This window comes from Stenella coeruleoalba (genome assembly GCF_951394435.1).
Source record: "Stenella coeruleoalba genome assembly, chromosome: 4".
Classification (NCBI taxonomy): Eukaryota; Metazoa; Chordata; class Mammalia; order Artiodactyla; family Delphinidae; genus Stenella; species Stenella coeruleoalba.
Window position 1 is genome coordinate 105,940,183 of NC_137149.1, and position 24,096 is coordinate 105,964,278.

At 40.9% G+C, this 24,096-nt stretch overlaps 1 protein-coding gene across 4 annotated transcripts in view; it reads left to right on the forward strand.

Moving 5' to 3' along the window:
• Nucleotides 1-8,349: 8,349 nt before the first annotated feature.
• The window catches only part of ANXA3 (annexin A3), a 58,550-nt gene continuing 42,803 nt past the window's right edge, over nucleotides 8,350-24,096 (forward strand). The window contains exons 1-3 of one of the 4 annotated variants that reach the window (XM_079920862.1): nucleotides 8,350-8,910; nucleotides 10,267-10,388; nucleotides 11,859-11,911. In XM_079920862.1, the coding sequence (XP_079776988.1) occupies nucleotides 11,897-11,911 (15 nt within the window). In that variant the 5' untranslated portion in view covers nucleotides 8,350-8,910; nucleotides 10,267-10,388; nucleotides 11,859-11,896. The remainder of the gene's footprint in view (nucleotides 8,911-10,266; nucleotides 10,389-11,858; nucleotides 11,912-24,096) is intronic. The other 3 variants (XM_079920860.1, XM_079920861.1, XM_079920859.1) reach the window with 3 other exon arrangements.

The window sequence follows — 24,096 nt, forward strand, 5'->3', positions numbered from 1 at the left end:
GCAAAGAAGCACCACTTGACATAGCCATGAATCTGGCAGTGGGCTTGAGGAGGACTGAACAGAAAAGCTGTAATAATGTATTAGCAGGAGGTGAGACTGTGAATCATTCTCCAGAGCAGGACATTTAGAGGAAAGTCTGACTTAGCAACTCCGAGCTGAGCACAAAGTTTGCAGGAGAAGATGAGTTGGAGTGAGTGAGCCCAGAACCTGATACTCCTGACTGCTCAGATGCTACTCGAGGCCAGCTTGGGTGTTAGGGCTGGAACTTCTGTATTGGACTCACGAACACCCAAAACTGGTGTCTCATGGCTGGAGAGCCCGTCAGCTGAGCATGGAATCCTCTCCGGAACAACCTAGAAAGTTGATGCTAATTCTGCAAGAACAGGCAGCCAGTTGCTCATGGAGCAACGTTTGATCAGGCCTGTTGTTTATCACTGCTCCTAGGTCCCTGAATGCTTGCACGTTGAAGCAGCAACTTTCCACTTGCTCGAATAGTCTTCTTGCACTGCCCTTCTCTTCCTGCTAAATAGGGCACATGGGTGGGCAGAATGTAGACAGATGGCAGAACGGAGCCAGTGTGGGAAGGAGTGGAGACTGATCTCAGAGTGCACCTAGCAGCCTCCGTGGAACAGTTCTCCAATGACACGAGCAGCACCGCTGAGGACTGTGAGATAGTGAGTTATCAGCGTGAAAGGAAAGCCCTTGGGTATCCCCGCCTCCCTTCCTTTCTATCCCCCACCACATACACTTTATTGAGTGCTGACCCTTCCCTAGTGGACGCACACTTGTGAAATAGAAATCGCTCCGAGATGTACAACTGAGATGTACTTCTTTGATACAGAATTTTTCATTTCTTTTATGTTTTATACTTCATACTGGGAAGCAGAGAACTTGGTGACTGATGTGCAATTATACTTCAGCCAAAGCTCTCCTTTCGGTTTTTCTAACTTGCTCACTAAGGCCTTGTGTGTGTTTTACTAACCTTTTATTACCATGTCTTTAGGTGAGAAGGAACAAAAGACCCTCAGGGGTTGCTATTTGCTATCACATGCTGGCTGTGAAGGCTAAAAGATAGAAGAGTCTGCACCTTTGCCCTTAGATTGTACCCCAGGCCTCCTGGCGGACTCACACAGATTCTTACAGGTAGATGCAGAAAGAGTGTTGGGATGTGTTTTGCAGTTTTACAATAGTCAGTCTCGGTGTCCCACAGGTATTCATTCTTCTTGGATACGACACACCTGCTCAGACTTGAGTAAAACATCCGTGGTGCTGTCAACCTGATTTCTTGACTCTGAAATGATCTTTGTATTTCCAATACCAATTTGTGTGTTATGAATTTCTGATTTCTCCAATAGCATATGCCACTATATAAATTTGTATTCATAAACGACAGTCTGGTTGTGGTTTTTTTGCTATGTTCATCTCATTAGATTCTTCATCCATTAATGTAAGACAATGCCATTGAGATGGCAAAATCATCCTAAAATTTGAGACAAAGGTTTTTGGAGAAAATCCCTTTGAAGGGGTTGCATCTGAGACACTCGCTACTTGTGCTAAGATCAAGAATAAATTACCTATCCCCATATTATCATAGTTCTTCTTTTGCAATCTGTTGAAACCCCAGAACAAAGAGGAATAACTAAAATCTCCGTGTGCAATACAATAAGATGATTATTTACGCTATATTTATCATCATCAAACCTGCTCATGACACTGGATATAGTGTGAAAATGGCTATGTCCTTCTGTACAGGCACAAAGATTTGTTAAGTGTCCGTGACTCACCCTGGAGATGACCAAAGCTCCAAACAAGAATTTATTGGCTCGTGCGGGAAAAATGGCAGAGTCAGAATGAAACTTAGCCCAGGCATTCTGCAAGCCTGTGCCTCTGTCCCCTCTGGGAAACCAGTGACAGGGGCCAGCAGGGCTCTGCTGGCATCCTTTGATGGCACATCTGCAAACCCAGCAAGACTTGAAAAAGCATTTTTTCATGAAATCTGGGGAAAAGATGCCACAACCAAACCTGGGATTTCCTTAGATGCTGTCATGGGCTTCGTGTAAACTTTACTTCCTCACGATTTCCTATGATTGTCCCTTGCCTAACAGCAGGCTCTAAGCCCTGGGGTGCATTTCTCCCATGTAGAAGCTGTATCAGGAGCCAATCTATGAATTGTTAGGACTGGCTATGAAAATGCTTCCTGAGACCTGAAATTTCATGGCCATACAATGTAGGAAACTTGGGGGTAAGTGGCAGAAAATGAGTTCTCATTTAGATTTTGCAATATCTCACAGACTAGGGTTTTGAAGAAACATAACGAGAACAGGAGAGGGAGACTATTGAGAATATCCTACTAGATTCAACCCCATGAAATTCCTAATTTTATAAGTTAAAAATAGTCCAGTATCAGTAGTTTACACTGCTCAACTTAATATTAAGATGCCACAGTGAGTAATAAAGATTCTATCCCCAAATGAGCCTGAGATAGCTCTAAGCAGGAGCCCTTTCAATGGCTTACTGAGTAGCTAGTGGCCCAGGTAAAGTCCTAGAGACAATATCAATAACATTTTGGGCACATCTGCCAATCAAGAGCAATGACTTCTTCACCTTCTCTACCTCATTCAGTCCTGGTGAAATAGTTGTAGGTCACTGTCCTGGATAATTTTCTTTGAAAGTTCCATATGAATCCCAGAATTTCAAGTCTTTGCACAAACTGATGTTGCTTGAAAATGGTCCAAAGCTCCTATAACTCTAATTTAATGCTCGTCCCGAAAAATTCAGTCACTTGATTGATACAACAAAATAGACCCATGGTGCAACTCTCTAAAAAAACTAGCAGAAGGTTATCCCCATGCTCATTTTGGTTTCAGGCTACCAAGCTCCAAGACCAGCAAATTATAAAAGTTTATTAGAATCCAAGACTGGGAGAGTTTCTGTAAATTGTTAAAAAAAAAAAAAAAAAAAGGTTTCAAGATGCCTCCCTTAAACATTCTCACTAAAGGAATGTTTCCAAAATGAACCAATCATCTATACTAGTAACACATAGAAGTCCCTGCGCTGCTTATTCTGTTTGCCTTCACACCAATTCTCTGCCCTGTTTATGCTCCAGGAAACAGACTTCCCGAAATTGCTTCTCCGAGGCTTTCTTGCACCCTTGGCTTTTGGTTGAGATTGGCCAAATGGAGACATTGATGGGAAAGAAGTTAAGGTGTCTATCCCTCCCCACTGCCTTGCTGTGGTTCTGGCAGTGCCTGCATCCCTCCTGGGCCACAGGTCCTGTTGGGCAGCCCCCTCCCACTGTCCCTGTCCTTGAGGCTCTGACAACACCGTCCCTCACTTGCCCATGCAGACCTAGAGGTAGCCATGCTTTCATCCTGTCTCTAGTCCTCTGGCTTCATCACCCCTGTGGATTCCTTTAACTTAACCCTGCCCACGCTTCCACAGAGTCCCTTTTTTAAACTATCTATTCAAACCCTTTTAGTTTGCTATTTCTCTTCTGCCAGAACTATAATAGAGTCCTTAAATTCAGTGTCATTTGATTATAATTTTCTAATATAAATCAGAAATAATTAATCACTTGAACTCAAATCCTGTCTTAATTTTAAATTTGCCCATTATTATAATCAGTGGCACGCTGATAAATATTTCACACCCAGCTTTTGGTGTCTGGGAAGGCCTGATTGGAAGCATTTGCTGGCTTTTGTGTTGTATATGCCCTTACCATGGCAGAATTTAACCTAATTTCACTGAACATGGAGATGGGAAGAGATACACAAGAACACAAGTTGATATAGCATTTCTACCACACAAAGTAAACATAAATAACCTCGAGATCATCAATAAGAGTAAAATGTCAAGGAATTAGAAAGTTTGAGTACCTTTGCTTTTAACATAATGTATTCAATTGTGCTTATTTGATATAAATTTTAATAATGGCTCTGTTTACTTGCAAAACTCCTGAAAATTTAGCAATCGGCTCTCTCATGCTGGGCCGGCTCAGCTCACAACTGTGAGAGAAAACATATCCACAACTGCTTGGTCAATTTAACCTGCTTTTGTTAGTTTTTCCCTCACATTTTACTATACATTTAAAATATATCTCAATAACTTTGCTCTAAAATCTTATATTTGACTCTGAAATTGTTCTTTTTAGCAGAAAGAAAAGGTAATATAGGAAAATTAGCTTCTTGTAAAACTACCAAGTGGTTCAATGTATTCAGAGTGGTGAAAGTTTCCTCAAACAATTTTTTCTGTTTTTTTTTTTTTTTTTCTGGATGACTATAAACCTGGTTTCTGGGATCCTAGCATTTATCATTATTATCATTTTATCACCTAACATTTACTTCTGAGAAAACTCATCTGTTGAGGGAAAAGTATTAATTTTATAAATACACTATAGCATGATTCTAGTCTAAATGGTGGTAACTGGGCAGTTGTTACAACTAGAAAACCTCAAAAAAACACAGTGCCTTTTATTTTAAAGTTGCCATCCTGAAACCAAAGAGTTCAACGCTGAACCTGGAATCATTAAAATAAATCCTACACGTAAACACCACCTGTTACTCATTTCCTTCTGGCTATAAATCCAGCTTTATTACTTCCTGGTTGTGTGGGACAGAACTTGTAGAAGTTACTGAATTCCTCTGAGCCTCTCTCTGTATTTTCAAAATAGAGTTATCACACCTAATTTAAGCTGGTCTGTAGACTTGAAATAAGACCATTTAATTATTCAATTAAAATTTGGCTCTGATAGGATGATCTAACTGCACTGCTTGGAAGGCAGCAGTAAACAACACCCAGTGTAGGTCATGCCCAGAGATGTTCCTATTCATTTCCTCTTGCTGCTGCAACAGATTACCACAAATTCAGTGGCTTAAAACAACGCGAATATGTTAGCTTACAGTTCTACAGGTCAGAAGTTCAAAATGGGTCTTACTAGGCTAAATTCAAGGTGTTGACAGGCTGCATTCCATCTCAAAGCTCCCCGGGAGAAACCATTTCCTTCCCTTTTCCAGTTTCTAGAGACCACCTATGTTCCTTAGATCATTACCTGCTCCCATCTTCAAAGCCAGCAATGACCAGTTGAGCTTTCTCATTGTACCATCTCTCTAGTTCAGATTCTGCTTGCCTCTTCCCCACTCAAAGACCCTTGTGATTACATTTGGTCCACATCATCCAGGATAATTTCTTTATGTTAACTGATTACACTTACATGTGGAATCTAAAATATGACACAAATGAACTTATCTATGAAACAGAAACAGATTCACAAACACAGAGAATAGACTTGTGGTTGCCAAGGGGGAGGGGGACTGGGGAAGGGATGGATTGGGAGTTTGGGGTTAGCAGATGCAAATTATTATATATAGAATGGATAAACAACAAGGTCCTATTGTACAGCACAGGGAACTATATTCAATATCCTTTAATAAACCATATGGAAAAGGATATGAAACAAATAAGTTCAGCTGATTAGCAAACTTAATTCCATCTGCAACTACAATTCCCCCTTGCCGTGTAATGTAACATATTCACAGATTCCAGGGGTTGTTGGACATCTTTGGGGACCATTACTCATATGCCTATCATAATATGGGGCAGAGTTTTGAACCACAGAAGCCAGAACACCGAAACCACTAGCCCCCTCCTGCTGCTGCTGTAAACCAGCAGATTGTCTCTTTTGCTCAAAAATTTACTTTCAGAAATGGAAGGGACCCACTCAGCGCATGCACCCGTTTAGTCTGTATGTCTTCCCTGTCTGCTGAGCTGACAGGGGTCATGAGTAATGCCAGTTTCAGTTGGCAGAGAATGTGTACATAACTATAGAGCTTTTGAACGTAAAAGAAGAATGGCTTCACCTAGATTGCTGCCTGGTCCTTTCTCCTCCCCTCATTCCTGAGGGACCCTTGGGTCAACCTCTCGGCATTATATGAAGATTTATAAGCAGTACGCTGTAGCTGAGTGCTTTGGAGCCAAGGTGCTTGGGTTTGAATCTCAGCTACATGATTTGCTGGCTATGTAACCTTGGGCCAAGGTCTTATTCAGGCTGTACAGTTTACGCAGCTCTTAAAAATGATACAGAATAGGACCTACCGCATCTGGTTGGGGTGAAAACTAAATAAGATGATGTGTGCAAAGTATTTAGAACAGTGTAATGGGTACTAAAAAAAAATGTTAGCTAAATTGTTGATTATTTTGTAGTCCCAAACACCAAAATAATATTTGGCTTAGTGGTTGAGCTTTTTCCCCAAGGAAACTCTGATTTCCATGCCTAACACTCTCCTGGGGTCTAGAGACTCTCAATATTTCTACCTGTCCCCAGACCTGAATATTGGATGTAGTCGTCCTTGTTCCATTTGACAAAGCGTGGCCATGTCGCTAGCTCCCAACTCCCCCCCAGTGCCTCTCTGTATGCTGCTAAGATGGGTTAGCTTACTGTTCAGAACTATCCCCTCACTGCCCTACCCACAATGGGAAAAGTATACTTCCCCCTCCTTCGCCATTGGGCTCAGTCGTGTTACTTGCTTTGACCAATAGGATGTTAGCAGCAGTGATGCAAGCAAGGGCTTGAGACATGCGTGCATAGTTGGGTGCGCCCTCTTGTACTCTGACGTCTCCAGGAGAAGAACTTCCTCCAAGTAGCTGTTGCCCCTTCAGCCAGAATGGACCCAGAATGGACCTGTGAAGCAGAGACACCTCAGCCATCCTGCAGAGCTGAGAGAATACATAAATGATTTGTTTTAAGCCCCTGTGTTTGAGGGTAGTTTGTTATATAGCATTATGGTGGCGGCAGCTAACTGATACATTTGTTCATCCTCTTAAGAGTTTTCACAATACAGCCCTGATTAAAAACTAATCATTGGGGCTTCCCTGGTGGTGCAGTGGTTAAGAATCTGCCTGCCAGTGCAGGAGACACGGGTTTGAGCCCTGGTCCGGGAAGATCCCACAGGCCACGGAGCAACTAAGCCCGTGCGCCACACTACTGAGCCTGCGCTCTAGAGCCCACGAGCCACAACTACTGAGCCTGCATGCTGCAACTACTGTAGTCCACGTTCCTAGAGCCCGTGCTCGGCAAAAGAGAAGCCACCCCTATGAGAAGCCCGCGCACCGCAAGGAAGAGTAGCTCCCACTTGCCTCAACTAGAGAAAGCCCGTGCAGCAACGAAGACCCAACAGATCCAAAAATAAATAAATTAATTAAAAAACAAAAAACTAATCATTGAACTAAACTAATCTGTATGCCTGTTCACATCTTCTCCTAGTAACCAATCACTCCCTATGCCATACAGTCAAAACTTTCTCCCTTTCTATCCTTATTTTATTTTCAAATGGTAATGTCATCAATTCACACACCTGTGAACAAGAAGCTGTATAAAATAATGTTCATTGCAGCATTATTCAAAGTAGCAAAATATTGAAACGATGTAATACCCATGATCAGGAGAATGAGGAACAAACCATGATATAGCCATAAAATGGAATACTATACAGCACTTAAAATAAATGATGAACAATTGCTACTAGAATAGCTAGCATTGAACAGAAAGAGCCAGTGGCAGAATATACCTCATGATACCATATATTTAAAGTTTAAAAATCTGCTAAAGAGTATGATATGTTTATGGCTATATCAATATTTTGAAACAAGTATAACAACATGCATGAGAATAATAACACTGTGATTACTACTGGGTTATCTTTGGAGAAAGAGTGAGGGAAATGGGTCAGGAAAAGCACAAAAGGAACATCAATTGTATCAACATACCTTTTAAACTGTCTTGAAAACATTCTAAAAAAATACAGCATAATGTTTAAGATTTGATAAAACTGGGTGGTGAGTACACAGGTATCAATATTATTATAATATCATTTATTCTTGGTATCTTTCAAAGATTTACAATTAACATTTTTAATAGCAGTGTTTTTAAGGAGAGGCTGTGGGAGTTATTATAAACTGCTTGCTATGATCTGAATGTTTGTGTCCCCCCAAAATTAATATGTTGATATCCTAATCCCCAGAGCAATGGTCCTTGGAGGTGGGGTCTTTGGGAGGTTGTTAGGCCCTGAGTGTGGAGCCTTCCTGAATGGGATTAGTGCCCTTGCAAAAGGGTCTCCAGAGAGCTCTCTTGTCCCTTCCACGGTGTGAGGATACAGTGATATACTTTTGTATATTTTTCTCCGTTAATGTGTCTTATGTCATTTTAATTCTTAGAGCAGCCAGGAGAACCTAGAAGGGTAGAAGAAAATTTCTCCCTGCCTGGCAGGATAAAAAACCTGCCATTTACTCCCTCTGTGACTTTGCTCACTTTACCTAATCTCTCTGTCTCAGTTTTCTCATTTATAAAATGGGGCAAATAGTATCTACCTTATAGGTTTATGGTAAGATTTAAATTAGTGCATATCTGTGAAGAATTCAGAACAGTGCCCGGCACAAAGGAAATGCTAGATAAGTGTTACGGACTGTTATTAGTGTTTAGCTGTTCGTCATCCCGTACCAGGCTCTGAGCTTCTTGGGAGTGGGGACTGTCTGATCTCTGAATCCACAACGCCTAGAACAAAACAAGCTTGCACAAAATCTGAAGAAAAGCTTAATGTAAGTTAAGGAGAAGTGAAAACCGAGGACATGGGTTTCACTTTGAGGATGATGCGAGACTAGGGCGGTAGAGTTTTAAAGTCGCCGAGGGCGAAGGGCCGAAGGCGCGCCTGCGCGGAACTGGCGCCCGGACGGCCGCGGGGCGCGGCTTCCCTTTCCCAGCCTCCGGTGGCGATCAGGTGAACTCGGGAGGCGGTGGAGGGGCGGGAGGAAGGGGCGCGGTCCGGCCACGGGCGGGAGCGAGCGCGGAGCAGCGTTGTCCGACGCGCACTCCCTCGCTGGCCGCTCTTCCGCACGCCCGTTCCTGGGGCCGCGCTCCAGGTAAGTTCAACCTCCCCCGCGTCGCCCGAGCCTCACCAGCCACCCCGGCTGCCCCGCAGCTTGGAGCAGGGTCGCGCCTCGGCCGCTTCCCCCGCGAGCGCAACGCGGCCACGGGTCAGCGCTGGGCTGGCACCCACGCCACGTACCGACCCGGCTGCGGAGTGCAGGGCCCAGGGGCCCCGGCGGGCGTGGAGGCCACCGCCCCCGTTTCAGAATCGAGGAAGCTGAGGCCCCGAGCAGCAGAACTGCCTGTCCTGGGAGGGTCACCCAGTTCTGCTTGGGGCGGGGCGCAAGCTGACCAGCTGTCCCGGCGCCCTCGACCCTTGGCTTTTCGTCACAGATAGCCGCGCAGGGATACAGTTGGCCATCTTGGCTCCCCCCACCCTCAGGTCTTGGGAACAGAAAAAGAGCGGAGAGTCGGAATGGTTCTCCCGGTCCCTGGCGTCGTAAGAGGGGCTGGCTCCAAGCTCTGTTCTGAGGACTTGAACCCCACCCATCCTTGTGAGCACGTCCCTCCTCTTCACTTAGGCAATTTACTTTATTTCACTTAATTTTTTTAGGAGGTAGGATAAAAGTGTATTTACATATTGGGCTTTGGGAGTCCGAGAAGTTTGCTTTTCCATGAAAAGACTCACCTTTTTCTTTGATTCCAAGAGTCTGATTCACTGCACCTGAATCATTCCCCTGGCATTTGAGTCAGCAGGTAGAGCATCTGAGTGCTTGTTTGCAAGTGACCATATATAGGAAATTGTGGTTTCTGCCGGGTCAAGGAGCTTCTGGGTCTCTGGAGGCCTCTCGGGCTGCTAATAAGAAGGTTGTAACACTGCCCGGCTAAATTATTTCCAAGGATTTGTGTTCTACACAGTCAGTCAGACTCTGTCCTCTGCCAGAGCTACATTTACAACTTTCTAAAAATCAACTTCATGAAAATTGTAACTCATAAAAACATTATTCTGCAAAGATATCGCCATTGGCTTTCATGAAGGCAGAAAACTTCAAACTGACGAGAAAGGAAATTCAAAGATGTAAAGAAAACCAGAAGCTTGTTCCCAGAGCCGCGTGGTTCTGTAGAGACATCGGCTTAAATACAGGGACAGAGAAGTAAAGGAAATGATGTAAACGCTCTAATCTCTTTCAGAAAAGGATGTTTAAGGTTCTATTGTTAGGTCATTTAGCCTCCACTGTGGAGTAATTTTTCACTTCTTAAAACTGAAATCAGTAGTAAATGTTTGTAATTTACAAATTATACTAAAGCAACACATATTGAGCATTAGCTTTGACAGTGTATGGGCGGGGCACTTGGGTAAGGCAGAAGCTTGGGGGTTAAATGTATACCCTTGGACTGTGACTGCCTAGGTTCCGTAGAGGGACACTTACTCGCTGTGAGACTGGAACGTTATAGTACAGTCGGCCCTCCGTAGCCGCGGGTTTCAAAGTCGAACCGCGGTTCGTGGAATCAGCGGATGCAGAACCCGCGGGTAAGGAGACTGTACTGTGCCTTTATATATAGGGACCTTGAGCAACTGAGGATTTGGGTAAACGCGGGGCAAGGTGGGGGAGGGGGCCTGGAACCGTGGATGCTGAGAGATCGACTGTACCTCTCTGCGCCCCAACTTCTTCATTTGCAAAGTGGAGATGTTCTTAATGATACCCAGCTCCCCTGGATTATTGTGAGGCTGATATCATTCATTCATTCAATAAGCATTTTTATTTAGTACTTTTGTGCCTCAGTGAAAAAACTTGACAAAAATCTCCAGCCTTTTGGAATTGACCTTACAATGTTTCTTAATTTTTTTAAATTTTAATTTATTTATTGGCCAAGCCGCGCAGCTTGTGGGATCTTAGTTCACCAGCCAGGGATTGAACCTGCCGGGCAGTGAAAGTGCGGAGTCCTAGCCACTGGACCGACAGGGAATTTCCTGTTGTGTTTTTTATATTACCTGCAACATAGTAAGAACTCAAAACATTAGCTGATGTGATTACACATATTATTTCATTTAGTGCCAGCAACAGCCATCCTCTCCCCTTTTTACAGATGAGGAAACTGAGGCTCAAAGAAATTGTGTCTAGCTTTAAGAGGCAAAACCAGAACTAATGATATTTTGTATCTGCTGTATATTTAGAGGGATGTAGCCCTTAGCCCTTGTAACTAGAAAGCTGACTGCCCTCCCCTACAGAAAGCCTGAGAAAATCAAGTCCCTAGAAATATTTAAATTCCAGAGACTAATAGTGTCATTTCCTATTGCGCATTGCTCTGGGGCTATCACTGAATTTTTAGAATATTTTGTTCCTGGTAAGGGTGGGAGCAACTTTATTTCTAAGCCAATCCTGGAGATTTGCCAGCATGTTTGAATAATGTCTACATATGAAAGTGTGTCTGGGTTCCCAACCAGGCATCCATCAAAGAATTGCCCTTTTTCACCTATGGGCCCTACCAAGGCCTGGACCTTCCTCAAAGAGCAGGCATGTCTGTTTATAACAGGCTGTAGACTTGAAGCCTTGTAAAATGTAAATGAAGATTCACAAACACAAGGGATCAAACAAGCCAGCTGAAAACTGGGGGAGGGGGACAAGTTTATGTTGTTCCCTATGATGGTAGTTAAAAGAAGTCAACAATCATTGTAGTTCTCCTGGATGTTAAATGAGTCAAAAATTGGCTCCCAGGAAACATATTTGCAAACCTCTTAGGTGCAGAGATTTTTCTTCTCTCTTGTTTTGAGCCCTTCCCAGGTCTAGCACAGTCTCTTGTAGATAGATAGTTGGTGTTTGGTGATGTTTATTTAGCAAATGCAGTACTTGATGTTAGAGAAACATCCTCTTCCAGAGGTGGTTTCTCTTTGAATGTTGACTTCTGTTTTCTGGATTAGAGATTAAGGGTTAGGCTGAGATTATTGTGTTCTGAATCCCAGATTTATACTGTTCATACTTTTTTTTTTTCCTTTTAATAGGTTAGTGTGATCTCAACTCAAGAGAAAGGTGGGATATCATGGCATCTATCTGGGTAAGTAAAAATCAAGCCTTCATAGCACAGTAACTTATCTGAGTCAAATCAAAATACAGAAAATCAAAATATTAAAAAATTTTATAAGTTGATAAAAGGTTTATGTGAAAAAATTAACATGCCCCAAAAGCTAGAGGATGTCTAAAAATAAGAAAATATTAAAATGTATTGTAAAGGTACATAGTTAAAATAATTTGTACTGACACCGAAGCAGGGAGGTCAATAATAGAGAATAAATTATGTGATTTGGGAATTTATTATAAGAAAAAGACATTTCATATCAGAGAGGAGAAGATGGCTTATTCAATAAATGATGTTAGGAAAACTTCTCACTGTTTCAGGGAAAAAGTAAATCTGTATTCCTTCTCCCTTCTTACATGAAACTAAATTTCAGATGAATAAAATACCGAAATGAAAAAGACAAAATATGGGTGAATTTTAAAAATAATCTTGGAGTGGGGAAGGCAGTTACAACCAAGATACAAACCGAAAGCCTAAAAGAAAAATATTGATCTATTGAACTAAATACAAATTTATAATTTATGATGGCAAACAATATATTAGTGGAGTCAGAAGACAATCCACAGGAAATAGTATTTGCAGCACATTTGACAAGAGACTCATTTCAATAACATAAAAATAACTTCACTACGTCAATAAGAAAAATGAACTCGATGGAAAAATTTGTGAGGGACATGAATAGGATACAAAAAGAATTATAAATGTCCAACAAACATGTGAAAAGGTGCTATACCTTACTGAGAAATAAAGAAATGTAAATAACACAATGAGAAATCATTTCTATCTAAGTATTGGTAAAGGTGAAAAAAAATGTAAGAAGACCAGTGTTGCAGAGGATGTGGGCAAGATGGGCACTCTCATACTCTGTTCATAGGAGAGTAAAGTTGGCACTCTTTGGGGATGGTATTTTGGCCATATCTGTCAGTGTTTAAATGCTCACCCTGTGTAACCCAGTACTTCCACTTCTGGGTATTTATCATATAGATACACTTGCATAAGGTTGAAGAAATAAAGACTGATGGGTGTTCATTTGTACTAATGAAAATACACAGAATAAATGGCCATCCATGGGTTATGATATTTCTCAATTGTAACTTATAGCCATTTTTATGTAATCATTTAAAAAATGAGAGGTCTACTGTCTATGTATTGACAAAAAAAATTCCAGAGATATATTAATCAATAAAAAAAAAAATCCAGTCACAGAATAGTACATACAGAGTGATCCTGTTTTAGAGAAAGAAAAAAGAAAAGAAGAAAATAGACACATAAGGACTGTATTACATGAAAACTTTCTGGAAAGGTGGAACTATGAGCAGGGGCACTTTCACTTTCAGTGCATCACCTTCTGTGCTCTGATTCTTTTTTTAAATTTTTTTTTCTTTTTTTGAGGGGCCGTTCACACAGCACGTGGGATCTTAGTTCCCCAACCAGTGATCGAACCCGAGTCCCCTGCATTGGAAGCACAGATTCTTAACCACTGGACCACCAGGGAAGTCCCTCTGATTTTTTTTAATGATGAAAATACATTGTATTTTATAAGCGAGGGGCAGAGAGGCTTCGAGAATAACCCATATGGAGGCATGAGCAGGCCTTGTTATGCGCGGTGTCGGTGTCGGTAGATGTGCTATTGTGAGGCTTTTCTTGGTCACAGATTATTTTCTGTCACTGCCCAGTAGGCTGATCTCCCCCTTTCCAGGTGTGAAATTCCTGCTGCTGTTATGGATATCTAGTAGAGTCAGATGAAAAAAAAATTCATCTCTCCAAAAAATTAGTCTCCCTCTAGCCCTTGTCCATTAGTGAATCGACATGGAATTAGTTGTTCAGGCTCTACAGCTGACACCTTCCAAGTTATGGCACATTTCTGAAGGGCTGGGAGAGACCCAGGTGAGTGTGAGAGAGGGTGTATTTGTTTCCTACTGCTTCCATAAGCAATCACCACACATTTAGCAACTTAAAACAATACCCCTTTATTATCTCCACACAGTTCAATATGTTAGAGCCCAAAATGGGTCTCATAGCGCAAAGATCAAGGAGTTGGCAGGGCTGCATTCCTTTCTGAGACTTTGGGAAGAATCCACCTCTGAGCTTATTTAGGTTGTCGGCAAAATTTAGTTCCTTGCAGTTGTGAGACTGAGTGCCTTGCTGGCTGTCAGTGGGGGCTATCCTTATCTCCTGGAGGCCATTGCCAGTCCTTGTGTGTGGCCCCCTACATCTCAGAACAGCAGCGGTGCATGGAATCCTTCTCACGCTTGCAGTCTCTCTAGCTTGCCCTTCTGGGACATCTCTCTTCTGCCGTCCTCTACTTCCTCCAGCTGGAGACAGTTCTCTGCTGTTAAGTGTGCACATTGTTAGATTGGGCCCTCCTGGGTAATGTAGGCTAATTTCCCTATTTTAAGGTTTGGAACCATAATTGCATCCTCAAAGTCCCTTTAGTCATGTAACATATCACATTCACAGGGTCCAAGGATTACCGTGTGGACATTTTATTGGGGAGCCATTATTCTGCCCACCACAAGGGGACGGTAGCATTGGGCATCAGGCAGCAGGAAAGAAGGGACGGGAATAGACTAGAAAAGGGAAGCTGTGCTGTGGGCAGGAGGGGAGATTGGGGAGCTCGAGTGAAGAAAGAGGCCCTAGTCAGAGAGGGGCTCCTACTGCCTCGCTTTTTCTTTCCTATTTCCCTCCTGTCTCAAATTAAAGAACTAACATTTATGAGTGAGATATCTGAGAGCAAATATTAAAAACAACTCAGAGCTACTATGGAAAACAGTATGGTGATTCCTCAACAAATTAAAAATAGAATTACCATATGATCCAGCAATCCCATTTCTGGATAAATATCCTAAGAATTGAAAGCAGGATCTTGAAGAGATATTTGCACACTTGTGTTCATAGCAGCATTATTCACAATAGCTAAAAGCTGGAAGCAACCCAAGTGTCCGTTGATGGACGAATAGATAAACAAAACGTGGGGTATGCATATTGTGGAATATTTAGCCTTTAAAAGGAAGGAAATTCTGACATATGCTGCAACATAGATGAACCCTGAGGACATTATGCTAAGAGAAATAAGCCAGTAATAAGAAGACAAAATACTGTATGATTCCATTTATATGAGGTATCTGAAGTAGTCAAATTCATAGAAACAGAAAACAGAATTGTAGTTGCCAGGGTCTGTGGGGAGGGGGAAAGGGGAATTTGTTGCTTAATGGATATAGAGTTCTAGTTCCATACAATGAAAAAGTCAAGTTCCGGAGATCTGTTTTACAACAATGTGAATATTCTCGCCGCTACTGAACTGTACACTTAAAAATGTTTAAAGTGGTAAATTTTATGTTACACTTTTTTTTAACCACAATTTAGAAAACTCTCAGATTTCTGTAAATACTCTTATCACTGTTTTATCTGTTCTCTTTTTCCCTCTTAACACAAAAGCACATACACACCCAAACACAAATGAGCAATCAGTCCATGCTTTTCTACAACATGGTTGATCATTTGTGTTTACCAGTGTATGGTGAGTTTATTAGAGTGCTATGATCAAGAGGGAAGATTTCGGTTGCAATTTCAGTACATTACTGTTGGAGATGAAAGATTAGCTGGTTTCCTGAGTCTGTATATTCTATCTAGGAGTGTTGGAACCCTTTCATTGTTTCAGATGTTGCATTACTATTTCCTTTGTTAAAATTTTTGAATATGGTAGCCACACTTTTCGAAAGTTTGCATTACATAACTTTGCTTTTATGAAAGATCTGTGTTAGTACAGACACACATTGGAGACATTGCAGTTTGGTTCCAGGCCACTGCAATAAAACAAGTATCGCAATAAAGCAAGTCGCAAGAATTTTTTGGTTTCCCAGTGCATATAAAAGTTATGTTTTGGAAACCATGAAACTCCTAGAAGAAAACATTGGCAGAACACTCTTTGACATGAATTGTAGCAATATTTTTTGGATCTGTCTCCTAAAGCAAAGGAAGTAAAAACAAAAATAAATAAATGGGATCTAATTAGGCTTAAAGTTTTTGCATAGCAAAGGAAACCATTGACAAACTGAAAAGGCGACCTACTGAATGTGAGGAAATATTTGCTAATGATATGACCGATAAGGAGTTAATATCCAAAATATAACAACTCAACATCAAAAAAGCAAACAACCCAATTAAAATGTGGGCAGAAGACCTGAATAGACATTTTCCCAAAGAAGACATGCAGATGGCCACCAGACACGTGAAAAGATGCTCAACATCGTTAGTCATCAGAGAAATGCAAATTAAAACCACAATGAGATATCATCTCACACCTGTCAGAATGACTGTCATAAAAAAATCTATAAACAATAAATGCTGGAGAGGGTGTGGAGAAAAGGGAACCCTCCTACACTGTTGGTGGGAATGTAAATTGGTGCAGCCTCTATGGAGAACAGTATGGAGGTTTCTCAAAAAACTAAAAGTAGTTTAGTTTTGACCATATGACCCAGCAATTCCACTCCTGGATATATATCCCAAAAAAACCCAAAACACTAATTTGAAAAGATACATGCAGCCCAATGTTCATAGAAGCATTATTTACAATTGCCAAGATATGGAAACAACCTAAGCCATCAACAGAACAGATGAATGGATAAAGATGTGGGGGGGGTGTGTGTGTGTATATATATATATATATACACACACACACACATACATACAATGGAATACTACTCAGCCATAAAAAGAATGAAATTGTGCTATTTGCAGGAACATGGATGGACTTGGAGGGCATTATACTGTGTGAAATGTCAGACAGAGACAAATAATATATGATATCACATATGTGGAATCCAAAAATTCAACAAACTAGTAAATATAACAAAAGAGAAGGAGAGTCATAAGTATAGAGAACAAACTAGTGATTACCAGTGGTGGGGTACAATATAAGGGTAGGGCAGTAAAGAGGTACAAATTGTTAAGTATAAAATAAACTATAAGGATATGTTGTACAACATGGGGAATATAGCCGATAAAAAAGTTATGTTAACACTATACTGTAGTCTGTTGCGTAGAATAGCATTGTCTAAAGGAACAATGTACATACTCTAATTTAAAAATGTTTTATTGATAAAAAATGCTAACCAGCATCTGAGCCTTCAGGGAGTCATAATCTTTTTTTGCAGTAGTAACATCAAAGATCACTGCACACAGATCACTGTAACAAATATAGTAATAATGAAAAAGTTTGAAATACTGCTGGAATTACCAAAATCCGACACAGAGACACGAAATGAGCAAATGCTGTTGGAAGAATGGCGCTGATATACTTGCTTGATGTAGGGTTGTCACAAACCTTCAGTTTGTAAAGACACAATATCTGCAAAGCAAAATGAAGTGCAGTAAAGACATGATATGCCTGTACCTGTTTTTGGTAACTGAAAGAAATTCAAAGAGGATTTTTGCTTTTATGCCGTCAATGTATTAAAGTAGGTCTTTCTTAAAACTGAAGTGGCATAAAATGAACTTTTGAAAATCTGGGGTATTACCCTTGGCTTTACACCATTTCAGCTTATGGAAAGTTTCATAGAGATGCTCTGCATTAAGATAACGGGGGAAACCTGTGTATCTCTGTTCAGGCTTGGCTTCTACTACTTCACCCCTGATGAGAGGGCCTGGTATCTTATCAGTTTGTACTCTTTGAACTCAAGGTCTTTGTCAAATGTTGCCTTTACATCTATAGCAAGCACTCAGGCAACACACAAATGAGAATGTCTTGGAACATTTTTATTAAGATACCATAGCAGTATTTTTCCTATGTGTGCCTTCTACAAGGCTGGCTTTCTCATAGGAATACTCTGAGCTCTTTGCTCCTTGGTTAATTCCTAACTTACTTTTACAGAATAATAATGAATGCAATAACTATTTGACCCTCAAATTAATATTTTTATTATGCTACTAAAATTTTTCAACATTAGCTCATAATCACTATAATCATCATGAACTGTTGTAACATCCGAACTAACTATATACTCTTCCTTCCCCATTCCAAATGCTAATTTGCAAAATGAGGAAGGGGAACATAGCAAGACTCTGGAACCAAGGGATAAAAGAAACTTTATCAAAATAGAACTTCCTGTTAACATGAAGGAGTTCATCCAAAGGGTAGCTAAACAATGAAAGCAGTGTGTACCTAGTGCAGTGGGCTCTACCGGAGCAGAAAGAAGACCATCCAGCCACAACCCCAGTTCTACTTTTCATGACTCTCTAATTGATTAAAAGGCAAACTCCTGAATATGACCTTGAGCAAATTACTTAGTCTCTTGCTATGTCTGTTTCCTCATCTGTAAAATAAGTGTAATAACAGTACCTACATCATCTAGGCTTTGAAGGCATTCAATCAGTTCATGTGAAATGCATGAACAGTACCTGGCATGTAGTGAGCACTCAGTAGATGTTGTAATCATTATCATTTCGGTATATTAGCTTTTTTCTAAAAACATATTCCTTGATACTTAATATCCCTGCAAATGTTTTAGTGAGGAAGCTTCTGCCTGTTTCCTGGGCCTGGTTTTAGTACACATCAACAGCATCCTCCTCCCCACTGGAATGATTCTCTCAGAGCCATCTGAAGTCAATGGATTTTCCCCTAATAGATGTTTTCTGACCACACCTATTTTTAGTATTTTCTTGCATTTATGTATGTGTGCATATATATATATATATATATATATATATATATATATATATATATACTATGACTATTTTTTAGAGGAGTTTTAGGTGCACAGCAAAATTAAGAGGAGGGTACAGAGGTTCCCCACGTGCCCTCTGTCTCCCACACATGCATGGCCTCCCCCATTGTCAACATCCCCCACCAGAGGGGTTCATTTGTTGCAATTGATGAACCTACACTGGCACATCTTTGTCACCCAAAGTCCATAGTTTACTTTACAGTTCACTCTTGGTGTTGTACATTCTATGGGTTTGGATGTTTATATGCATTTAAAGGCATTCTGTGGGTTTGGAGGCTTATATATATTTAAAGATAATGCTCTGTTCTCACTCCCAGTGGGTGGACCGCAGTACAATTCTGACACTACCTAGGACTAGCATCAGACTCCACAGGTTTAAGGGCTCCAGCCTCACTTCAGACACCAGCGGCAAGTCTCAGAGTCACCTGCTGTTCTGACCCAGGGGCTATAAATTAGGAGGTTTCCATGACCCTGATCAGTAAGTCTCTAGAACACCTCATAGAATTCACTGAAAGTGCTATACTTACCATTACAGTTTTTATTATAAAACCTACACATAGAGCAAACTCTGGAAAGGCCCTGGATGCAGAGCTTCCAAGCCCTCTCCCCGTGGAGTCAGGGCACCTCACCTTTCCTGCACATCAGTGTGTTCACCAGCCAGGGAGCTTCTCTGAGCCTCGGCATCCAGGGCTTTTTCTGGAGTTTCATTGCATAGCCGTGACTGATTAAGTCACTGGCCACGATTGAATTCGGTCTCCAGTCCCCTTGCGTTCCCAAAGTGCCAACCCTCTAATCACATGGCTGGATCTTTTTAGTAACTAGCCTGATGCTACAGCTATCTCATGGCCCACCATGACTCACCTCATTAGCACAGTAAAGACAATCCCATCGCTCAGTAAATTCCAGTGGTTTTTGAAGCTCTGTGGCTGGAACCCTGGACAAAGATCAGATACATCTTTATTATCCCATAAACATATACCTTACATCAAGGCTGCAGAGAGTTTTCAATACATCATATTCCTGTATTTTTTACTAAAATGCTGTCAGCACTAAGGTACTGGTTATCTTAGGCTGATCGGAGGAAGCTCTGAATGGAAGTTACATCTTTAATCACAAGTAAGACTGGGGGAAGTGAGTTAATGTTTTGTAATAGGTACAGATTGGCAGGCAGGGTCACTCAAAACATGGGGTCCATGAAGAAATACAAAAAGGGATGCTTGATGGTGGAAAGGTTGGGGAAGGTTTATCTAAGGTGGAAACTTGCTAATAGGAGAAGCTACCCCATCATAAGAAGTCCTTGGTGAGAATTAGAGAGCACAGCTTCCCTTCCCCACCCCATCCTTCCTCTTTTTCCTGGGAACAAGGTTGGTGTAGTTTGACACATGAGGATACAATGTTCCCATTTCTGCAGAGGAAGGACACCAGTGGTAGGGCTCCCAGGAAAGGTGCAGTGTGCTAACGTGCAGGGAATTCTGGGAAAGCAGTGCCTTTCAAATTCTGCCCCATGGATGACATCAGCCCCGGGCATTTGGATGTTTTTGGTACTGGGTACAAAGGATTCGTAAGAGCCCCATCCACCTTCATATTTCTTGCTTTTGTGGGAAATACAGCTACACCTTTCTTTCCTAGTGTGTTTGCTCTTCCCGACCATGCAAATTTTTTAAAAAAATTTTTTTAACATCTTTATTGGGGTATAATTGCTTTACAATGGTGTGTTAGTTTCTGCTTTATAACAAAGTGAATCAGTTATACATATACATATGTTCCCATATCTCTTCCCTCTTGCGCCTCCCTCCCTCCCACCCTCCCTATCCCACCCCTCCAGGCAGTCACAAAGCACCAAGCCAATATCCCTGTGCCATGCGGCTGCTTCCCGCTAGCTATCTACCTTACGTTTGTTAGTGTGTATATGTCCATGACTCTCTCTCGCCCTGTCACAGCTCACCCTTCCCCCTCCCCATATCCTCAAGTCCGTTCTCCAGTAGGTCTGCGTCTTTATTCCTGTCTTACCCCTAGGTTCTTCATGACATTTTTTTTCTTAAATTCCATATATATGTGTTAGCATACGGTATTTGTCTCTCTCTTTCTGACTTACTTCACTGTGTATGACAGACTCTAGGTCTATCCACCTCATTACAAATAGCTCAATTTCGTTTCTTTTTATGGCTGACTAATATTCCATTGTATACATGTGCCACATCTTCTTTTTTTTTTTTTTAACATCTTTATTGGGGTATAATTGCTTTACATTGGTGCGTTAGTTTCTGCTTTACAACAAAGAGAATCAGTTATACATATACATATGTTCCCATATCTCTTCCCTCTTGCGTCTCCCTCCCTCCCACCCTCCCTATCCCACCCCTCCAGGCGGTCACATAGCACCGAGCCAATATCCCTGTGCCATGCGGCTGCCTCCCACCAGCCATCTACCTTACTACGTTTGTCAGTGTGTATATGTCCATGACTCTCTCTCGCCCCGTCACAGCTCACCCCTCCCCCTCCCCATAACCTCAAGTCCGTTCTCTAGGAGGTCTGCGTCTTTATTCCTGCCTTACCCCTAGGTTCTTCATGACATTTTTCTTTTCCTAAATTCCATATATATGTGTCAGCATACGGTATTTGTCCCTCTCTTTCTGACTTACTTCACTGTGTATGACAGACTCCAGGTCTATCCACCTCATTACAAATAGCTCAACTTCGTTTCTTTTTATGGCTGAGTAATATTCCATTGTATATATGTGCCACATCTTCTTTATCCATTCATCCGATGATGGGCACTTAGGTTGTTTCCATCTCCGGGCTATTGTAAATAGAGCTGCAATGAACATTTTGGTACATGACTCTTTTTGAATTTCGGTTTTCTCAGGGTATATGCCCAGTAGTGGGATTGCTGGGTCATATGGTAGTTCTATTTGTAGTTTTTTAAGGAACCTCCATACTGTTCTCCATAGTGGCTGAACCAATTCACATTCCCACCAGCAGTGCAAGAGTGTTCCCTTTTCTCCACACCCTCTCCAGCATTTATTGTTTCTAGATTTTTTGATGATGGCCATTCTGACTGGTGTGAGATGATATCTCATTGTAGTTTTGCCTTGCATTTCTCTAATGATTAGTGATGTTGAGCATTCTTTCATGTGTTTGTTGGCAGTCTGTATATCTTCTTTGGAGAAATGTCTGTTTAGGTCTTCTGCCCATTTTTGGATTGGGTTGTTTGTTTTTTTGTTATTGAGCTGCATGAGCTGCTTGTAAATTTTGGAGATTAATCCTTTGTCAGTTGCTTCATTTGCAAATACTTTCTCCCGTTCTGAGGATTGTCTTTTGGTCTTGTTTATGGTTTCCTTTGCTGTGCAAAAGCTTTTAAGTTTCATTAGGTCCCATTTGTTTATTTTTGTTTTTATTTCCATTACTCTAGGAGGTGAGTCAGGAAGGATCTTGCTGTGATTTATGTCATAGAGTGTTCTGCCTATGTTTTCCTCTAAGAGTTTGATAGTTTCTGGCCTTACATTTAGGGCTTTAATCCATTTTGAGCTTATTTTTGTGTATGGTGTTAGGGAGTGATCTAATCTCATACTTTCACATGTAGCTGTCCAGTTTTCCCAGCACCACTCATTGAAGAGGCTGTCCTTTCTCCACTGTACATTCCTGCCACCTTTATCAAAGATAAGGTGTCCATATGTGTGTAGGTTTATCTCTGGGCTTTCTATCTTGTTCCATTGATCTATCTTTCTGTTTTTGTGCCAGTACCATACTGTCTTGATGACTGTAGCTTTGTAGTATAGTCTGAAGTCAGGGAGCCTGATTCCTCGAGCTCCTTTTTTCGTTCTCAAGATTGCTTTGGCTATTCGAGGTCTTTTGTGTTTCCATACAAATTGCGAAATTTTTTTGTTCTAGTTCTGTGAAAAATGCCAGTGGTAGTTTGATAGGGATTGCATTGAATCTATAGATTGCTTTGGGTAGTAGAGTCATTTTCACAATGTTGATTCTTCCAATCCAAGAACATGGTATATCTCTCCATCTATTTGTATCATCTTTAATTTCTTTCATCAGTGTCCTATAGTTTTCTGCATACAGGTCTTTTGTCTCCTTAGGCAGGTTTATTCCTAGATATTTTATTCTTTTTGTTGCAATGGTAAATGGGAGTGTTTTCTTGATTCCACTTTCAGATTTTTCATCATTAGTATATAGGAATGCCAGAGATTTCTGTGCATTAATTTTGTATCCTGCTACTTTACCAAATTCATTGATTAGCTCTAGTAGTTTTCTTGGTAGCATCTTTAGGATTCTGTATGTATAGTATCATGTCATCTGCAAACAGTGACAGCTTTACTTCTTCTTTTCTGATTTGGATTCCTTTTATTTCCTTTTCTTCTCTGATTGCTGTGGCTAAAACTTCCAAAACTATGTTGAATAAGAGTGGTGAGAGTGGGCAACCTTGTCTTGTTCCTGATCTTAGTGGAAATGCTTTCAGTTTTTCACCATTGAGGATGATGTTTGCTGTGGGCTTGTCATATATGACCTTTATTATGTTGAGGAAAGTTCCCTCTATGCCTACTTTCTGCAGGGTTTTTATCATAAATGGGTGTTGAATTTTGTCAAAAGCTTTCTCTGCACCTATTGAGATGATCATATGGTTTTTCTCCTTCAATTTGTTAATATGGTTTATCACATTGATAGATTTGCATATATTGAAGAATCCTTGCATTCCTGGAATAAACCCCACTTGATCATGGTGTATGATCCTTTTAATGTGCTGTTGGATTCTATTTGCTAGTATTTTGTTGAGGATTTTTGCATCTATGTTCATCAGTGATATTGGCCTGTAGTTTTCTTTCTTTGTGACATCCTTGTCTGGTTTTGGTATCAAGGTGATGGTGGCCTCGTAGAAGGAATTTGGGAGTGTTCCTCCCTCTGCTATATTTTGGAAGAGTTTGAGAAGGATAGGTGTTCGCTCTTCTCTAAATGTTTGTTAGAATTCGCCTGTGAAGCCATCTGGTCCTGGGCTTTTGTTTGTTGGAAGATTTTTAGTCACAGTTTCAATTTCAGTGCTTGTGATTGGTCTGTTCATATTTTCTATTTCTTCCTGATTCAGTCTTGGCATGTTGTGCATTTCTCAGAATTTGTCCATTTCTTCCAGATTGTCCATTTTATTGGCATAGAGTTGCTTGTAGTAATCTCTCATGATCTTTTTTATTTCTGCAGTGACAGTTGTTACTTCTCCTTTTTCATTTCTAATTCTATTGATTTGAGTCTTCTCTCATTTTTTCTTGATGAGTCTGGCTAGTGGTTTATCTATTTTGTTTATCTTCTCAAAGAACCAGCTTTTAGTTTTATTGATCTTTGCTATTGTTTCCTTCATTTCTTTTTCATTTATTTCTGATCTGATTTTTATGATTTCTTTCCTTCTGCTAGCTTTGGGGTTTTTTTGTTCTTCTTTCTCTA